The sequence below is a fragment of the Centruroides vittatus genome, unplaced genomic scaffold, assembly GCF_030686945.1.
Source record: "Centruroides vittatus isolate TY-2023 unplaced genomic scaffold, ASM3068694v2 contig_567, whole genome shotgun sequence".
In the NCBI taxonomy this organism is placed as follows: Eukaryota; Metazoa; Arthropoda; class Arachnida; order Scorpiones; family Buthidae; genus Centruroides; species Centruroides vittatus.
This window is the reverse complement of record NW_027122338.1, coordinates 98,984-106,480: the sequence shown is the minus strand read 5'-3', so window position 1 is coordinate 106,480 and position 7,497 is coordinate 98,984. Positions and strand designations below refer to the sequence as shown.

Below are 7,497 nucleotides of genomic sequence, written 5' to 3'. Positions count from 1 at the left end.
GACATTTCCTTTTCTGCGACAATAAACAAAGCCAGCAAACACAATCCAACTGAATAACATTAGCGAAGTAAAAACAGCCACTGCGATTTTCCATCCAAAAACAGAACTAACTTCACCGAAACAATCTTTGTTCGAAGAAGAATCATTTACCGAAGTTGGCAAATTTATTTCTGGAATTTCTGTGCATCCGTCATTAGAAGCAATTTCGGTGAAAGACACAGAAGAGGTATTTCTTCCGCAGTAAACATCGGAGAAATCTGCAATCTTCTGCCTGTTTCTAAGCAACCAGTCCTTAGTAAATTGCGAGTGACAATGGCAATTCCAATTGTTTCTGGACAAGAAAATCTTAAATTCCGTTAAAACGTCGACCAGGTTCATTAATCCGGAAGGTAATTGAGTTAAATTGTTGCCAGATACATCGAGATGCGTTAAATTAGTCAATGGGAGGAAGATGTTTTCGTGTAAATATGTCAGGCGATTATTTGATAACTTGAGAGTCTTCAATGACGACAAATTCTGAAAAACATCTTCGGGAAGATTTTCTAACCGGTTTCCCCGCAACTGTAACTCTCTCAGTTCAAAAAGTCCATGGAAAAACTCTTGTTGGAAGATTCGATATTTTATTATACGAACAGGAAAACGATGTCAGCAGTTTATTGTTTCTCAGAAGATTTGGCGGGAGATGTTCAATTTGGTTGAAATCTAAATCGACGGATTTCAAATTGATTAAGTCAGAAAATACATCATCTTCGAGTGAAGAAAAGGAACAACCCATGCGAAAAATACAGTCAAGTTGTGCAGTTTTTAAAGAATCCGGACGGAATTTGTGATAAGTAATGATTTCAAAAATATAAAATTTCCTTAAATTAAGAAGACCTTTCAACATGTCACTGGGTAAATCTTTTATCCGATTCCCTTTTAAATTCAAATATTCTAATCGGATGAGATTTCTAAAGACAAGTGGATGAATCGATTCAATATCATTGTCACTTAAATCCAGTTTTGTCAAATTGTGAAGATTATAAAATAGGTCTTCGGGTAAAACTCTTAACTTGCCATGCCTGATGTATAATTCGGAAGGATTAATTAACTCTTGGAAAGGTTTGTTCGGAAATAAAGTGAAGTTATACCGTTCAATTTTCAATGAAGTCATCGACAGAACATTGGGAAATCTTAAATTTATAAGTTCCGAAGTCTTAACGTCTCGTATTTCGACAGATTGCAGAGAGGACATGTCGTTAAACGAGGCGCTCTCGGCGTACAAAATCTGGACTTTTCCGATTACATACCCGAAAATGAACATTCCAAAGTCAATCCCCGACAGAAAACAATCAGCGAATTTTATCTCTTGTACATTTCTAACGTCCAAACATCGTATCACACGAGAGTTAATCGTTTTCTCGCCGCACTTGATGGATAAGAATTGATCGAATATTTCAACAGGGAAAAGTTCTTTGATTTCTGGCAGCGATTTGCCGATGACGTACAAGAAAGATTTTCCCAATCTTGCCAAAACTCTTGACAAGAATTTACCACTAAAAATAGCAATTGCAAAACGATAACAAACCTCATCTCGTTCGACGAAACTTCTAATTCATTCGACGCGAAGAGCTGCAGAAACAGTCGAGAAAAATACACAATAGAGAAACCTTGTACTTACGAATTTGATACTGTTACTACTTTGTCGCGACTGATTGGAAATACGATAAATTATGACAACGAATCAAAGTCACTGACATTGATTCGTCATTTCGAACAGGGAAGATTAAGTGTAGTTTTTAATTTCCTCGTTTATTTCCGTTACGTTAGAAGGAACAAGATCAGATTAACGTTAAATGAATATATCTGTCATCCTTCCCGGCAACATTAGTTAATCATAATAAGAACACAACTGAATTTTTATTTGCCGAGTTTTTTCTGTTTACTCCAAACGTTTTTAGACTATTTGGATCTTCAGACCATCTTCAGGCTATCATTCATATTTGAAAAATAAAAATAAATTGAATTATTATTTATAGTCATCTACATGGACGTTATTTATTAATAGGACATTATACTGGTGTTTAAGGATTGGGACAGTAATGAGAGTTAATTCAGGAAAAATTCTTTATTATATCACCTGTAGTAGCAATATCCGATATTGCTACTACAGGTGATATAATAAAGAATTTTTCCTGAATTAACTCTCATTACTGTCCCAATCCTTAAACACCAGTATAATGTCCTATTAATAAATAACGTCCATGTAGATGACTATAAATAATAATAGAATTTTAAGGACAGTAAGGCTTTCTAATTAAAAAATAAATTGATTTTCAGTATGAAACTTAAATACATTGAGGAAGCTCGCATCTAAAATTAGTTAACTTTACCAACGAAAGTGTAAAGGAAGGATGTTGAAGTTTTTATAAAGGAAAATGCGAAAAAAAGTTTAAAACAAAACCCAAAACGAAAGTAGTTTAAAAGACGAGGAAATAATTGTAGAAAAGTGATCATTTACAGAGTTAAATTTTTACTTTAATTTCTATCGGTAATTACTTCTTCCATCGTTGGCATTTAAACGAATAAATAGATAATTCGTCACATTACGACTGATCCCTCAATAAGTAGCGATTGTCTTTATTATGTAGTGTTTTTGGAATGTGTATTGTACGTCATTACAGTCGAAACCTAAACATTGTTAGACAAAAAAAAATTTGAATCGCTGAAGAAAAACATCCGTCGTCATCCGAAACAGAACGTGTCAAATTACATCAATCGCCGTAAGTTACGACTCGACATTCGAATGAGTATAGTGAAAGAGGAAGCAACGTCACTCGGAACGGGTTAGATCGACATCTATGACGTAACACTCCTGTTAAGAAACGACAATGTTGTTTTTTATTGTTTAAAGTCGAAATGTTATAAGTGAACGTTTACGAAGAAGAATGTAAACCTGTTTATGTTTACTTCGAATACAAAAAGTTTCAGCAGGCAGTTCATCCTTAAAGTACCAAATTAACAAGTCGTGTTCAGTCTACTTTCACATTTGAACTTTTCTCATTATCCTCATTTTTGGATTCAGAATCAAATGATTGAGATTGGAAAAGTTTAACCACCTGAGGGGCTTATAACCTGCTCTCCAGCGCGAAGAATTTTCTTTCCTAGTGTATGTCTCGTTTTTGTTGATTTACTACACGAAACGTCGTCAAAGTTTAATCAACAGCAGTGGCGTGCCGTCATTGGAAGCGATGGAAGCGCCGATTTCACCTTCCAATGACCTTCCCTTGTATTTTATAAAATATAAATTTTCATATTTTAACGTACTTTGAATTAATTAAAATTAATATTCCATTATAACTGCATTATGTATCTTTTACAAATTTCTATACTACGTGTGAAAAAAACGATAAGATTGCTATTGTATATTCGAATAATTCGGTGGCGGAAAGAATGTCGAAACCGGGTCAGTTTCCATATTATATAGGCATTGTCACATGCGGTTTACGGAGCACCAACCTCACCCGGTTTAGCTGGTAGAAGCGACACACGCATAAAGCTTCTAATTTTATATCCCGGACCGATTGTTAGCCGCCTGCCCGCTAGATATTCGGCCGCCCTCGCCCGATTATGCGAATCACGAGTAGACTAGATCAACGGCGGGCAACCCCGGCCCGCGGGCCAGCTACGGCTGGCGAAAAGTTTCTATCCGGCCCGCGAGATCTTTAATAGATTTAATTAGTTATTTTTCCAATTCTTTGTAATTTTCGAAAACGATAAAAAAAATAAATGTAGTAATTAACTTTTTATTTATTTATTTCGTATTTGCACACTTAAAAAATTACGAGTCACAAGAAGGCGTCAATTGACTACTATGGCCCGCGGAAAAAACGTAAAATTTATTCTGGCCCGTGTTATAAAAAAGGTTGCCCACCCTAGACTAGATTTATAACTTAACCCAACCGATAGGAGTTTACAGAACTATCATAAAAACGTGCCAGTATAGTTGACGGGAGTTTTAAAAAATCCATTAAAATATTTGATATATTTATTCCGCGTTTATTCCGCTCTCCCATCTTATATTACTTACGGATTTCGAATGTTAAACCGGCGATATTACGATTTAGTACGTCTCGATCTGTAAGGGAATGGAGAAAAAAACGTCTACAATTCTAGTACAGTGTTAAAAAATTAATTGTTACTTTGGCAGCATCGTTTACAATCAAATTCAATGAATCAAACGTACAATGGTACAGAAAAAAGCTCTAGAATTTATTTTCCTTAAATTTACGATTTATGTATCGGTTGTCGTAAAAATTCCTTTCCACTTCTTTCCCGAGACTACAGATATTCGAGTACAAAGTAACCAATTTCGACTTATTTCTATTTAAGAACTAATTAAATAATTAAGCGATTAGGGAATTAGAAACATAAATAAAACCCTGATGAAAGAGCCGAAATTTTACTTAAACAGAAGCTTAACCGAACCAATCTCTTGCCGAGTACAGTGGGATCTCTTCGTAATATTAGATGTAATAAAGACAGAAATTTCTTCAGTTCGACGAGAGTGACCGAAAAGTTGTAAATTTTGGAAATTTCCTTGAACACTCGGTCCTAAAAAGAATTAGTTAGAAAACGAACTACAGGACAATCTGTTAAGTTTAACGTATTTAGATTTTTACAGCTACGGTGAGAAACGTTTAAAATCTACAACAACCTCGTCGCGTCCTTCGGAGATATACTAGTGACGCGACAAAAGAGGCATTTGACATCGACCGGTATCGGCACCCTCGGGATTTGGCACGCACGCACCTACCTGGACCGTCTCCGATTCCATTCGTTAGTCACTCGTAGGTAGGGATTGCAATTGCTGGATCCCTCATCCAGCAATCCAGCCGGATCCAGCGCATTCTTCGACCTGCTGGATCCAGCACCAGGTGCTAGATCCAGCGCTGCGAATCCGCAAATACTCAATTAACTTTCTAAATAATGGCGAAAAAGTCTACGTTGTCGACGTTGCCGCTTTGCTACTAATTACTCTACTACTTTACTAACACTAATAATTAAATTACTTATAAATAAACTATACCTTTATCAATCCAACAAAATTGAATAAAAATAACGTATTCAATCGTTTTTAACGATATTTCTCAGTTACAATAAAATACAACATTAGCTATAGAACATAAAATGTGTTCGGAATAAATATAAAAAGAATAGTGCTTAATTACATCCCATTTTTAAACAAGATACATTGATGTACCGCCAGGTCTAATAATTTTCGCATTGTATACCGACGTAATCCCACTGTTTTCAAACTTTTAAGAAACGATAAAAAGAAAAAGGATCGGAATTCAACAACGGGTATATATTCGGTGCCTTTACACGACCAGCGTTTCAATTCCAAGCTTGTTTATGTGGGTGCAACCATGCGCAGTTTAAAACAAAGGCTCGAGGAGCACAAATATACAATCAGTAAACACCTCGACAACACCGCGCTGTAAAGTACTATTTTTAGTATCTTAGGAAACCGACACTAATTGCGGTCGGTAAAACTTCCGTTAACCTAACGGGTACTTTACGCGGATTCGAGATTAGTTTGCCAGGCCTGGGCTTTTAAGCGTGCACCGAAAAATTAGTAATAATAACGATAAATATCAAGTCAAATCAAAAGTTCAAATATATTTAATTAGTAAGTAGAACGTACTACGTACAAATGTCAATAATCCAAACAAAATTTATTAACGAAAATCAACAAGTCAACCCGACAATAAACTCAGCTACTTAGCTTAACTTAATATTAATTCCCCTTTGAAAATTCGACAAATCAAATACTTAGAAACTATGAACAAAATCTCTTACTAATTAAACGTCTATCTGTCACCTCACTATACGAAGAACCTATTTCCTCAATCCTTTCGATATCGTCAAATCGTCAATCGAACTCCTCTTTAACACCTTGGATCGTCCAATTATCAATCTGGACTTCTATCAGAAAATACTTCGCTTTCGAATTCACCTCTCTCTCAAAGTCGCCTCGATTTGGAAATCACCTCTCTCTCCTTCGGTTAACGTACGGGTTTTATACTGTGAGGTGACGTCACACTTCAGCTGTGTTACTCCCCTTATTTACATACTTAGTTGCTAACATTAATTTTCTTTTCTGGCAGCTTTAAGTTTCCGACAAAGCTGATAAACCGTTTACAAAGTATTTATCATAATTTTCTGAGATGTTAAGACGGTTTATCAAGTATTTCTTTACTAGTGAGTGTGGGGACTCCCCCTCCATTTTTTTTTCTGCGGACGTGTTACTTCCGCCAGGCAGCGCAAGTGCGCGAGATTTTTTCTACGGCGCTTATTTTTTCCGTGAGTTGTTTTATCTTCATTTTTCATTACTAACAAGAGAGTGGTGGGGAACCTTCGTCCTAAATAAACATAAGCCCCAAACAAAATATAATAAAACGGAAAAAATAATAATAAAATAAAAATAACGCTCGGACTGAGTTCCTTACACTCCTTCCCCTTTAAATAAAGAGAAATTTATTTCTCTAACTTTTACTTCCAAATCCAACTCTGCTTCTAATTGCGCCTTTCTTATACAGATGCTGCCAGAATCACAACCAAATTCATCCCATACAAAGTATTAATTTTGTTTTCCTGTACATAAGTAAGAGCAACTCGTTGATCACTTAAAAAGCTATCGTTAAATATTTACTTTACACTTTGGGGAATGTTGACATAGATTGCGTTTACAACAATTATTTTCCTCACTAATTATTTGCACACTGCCTCATTTAAGTTTCTTTATTCGAATAAAAAATTATTCTTACTTTTTAAATGCCTGTAGTTTGACAAATTCTAAAAGTTATTCTAGAAAATTACAATGTATTATTGTCTACTCTTTTGTTGGCTTAACGGCATATCATAAATCCATCGAAAAACAGGAATGTTAAGATAAATATGTGCAGTTTATACATATAATGATGAAAACTAACAGTTTAAAATAATTATATGCTTATTCTCGGTTGAAATTTGCAAAATTTTCTAAGCCATCACCCGGAGAACATGCAAATGAAAGAAAAACACTATATTTCTAATTGCCACCCCAAAGTTACAAAAGAATTACGACCTCATTTGTTACTTGGCCTCGTCAATCGTACATTCACAGTTTCATTCGCTTTCGACATACCTAAGTGAGCCGGATTGCACTCCGACTGTCATTGCCCAACTCTTCCCTAAATGTTACGAATGATGGCAGTTTCATTCATACGGGAAATCATTTCTGTCTTTCAAAGGACATTTTTGCAGTCTTCTTTACGTATCTAAAAAAAAACATTTTATTTTTCCTTTGTTTTAACAGAACAATAATCAATAAACTTCCGCTTTTTGTGAATATAAAATTCAAATTTTCGCGAATTAAAAAGTTTGCAAACGAATAAATAAAACAGCAAAAAAATCTCCTTGGGGAATATTTCGTATTCACTTCGGAAGTGAATATCAACTGGTTTACATTCTTCT

The 7,497-nt window shown here is 35.1% G+C and overlaps 1 protein-coding gene across 1 annotated transcript; it reads right to left on the bottom strand.

Moving 5' to 3' along the window:
- Positions 1–431: 431 nt before the first annotated feature.
- On the bottom strand, positions 432–1,234 carry LOC136979020 (leucine-rich repeat-containing protein 15-like). Its single transcript, XM_067274899.1, has one exon. It carries the CDS (start codon positions 1,232–1,234, stop codon positions 578–580), a length of 657 nt encoding a protein of 218 aa, XP_067131000.1. The 3' UTR covers positions 432–577.
- Between the last annotated feature and the right edge of the window lie 6,263 nt (positions 1,235–7,497).

Excerpts from the sequence above, each read along its gene's own strand:
- LOC136979020 (XM_067274899.1), bottom strand. The coding sequence starts at position 1,234 with ATGTCCTCTCTGCAATCTGTCGAAATACGAGACGTTAAGACTTCGGAA.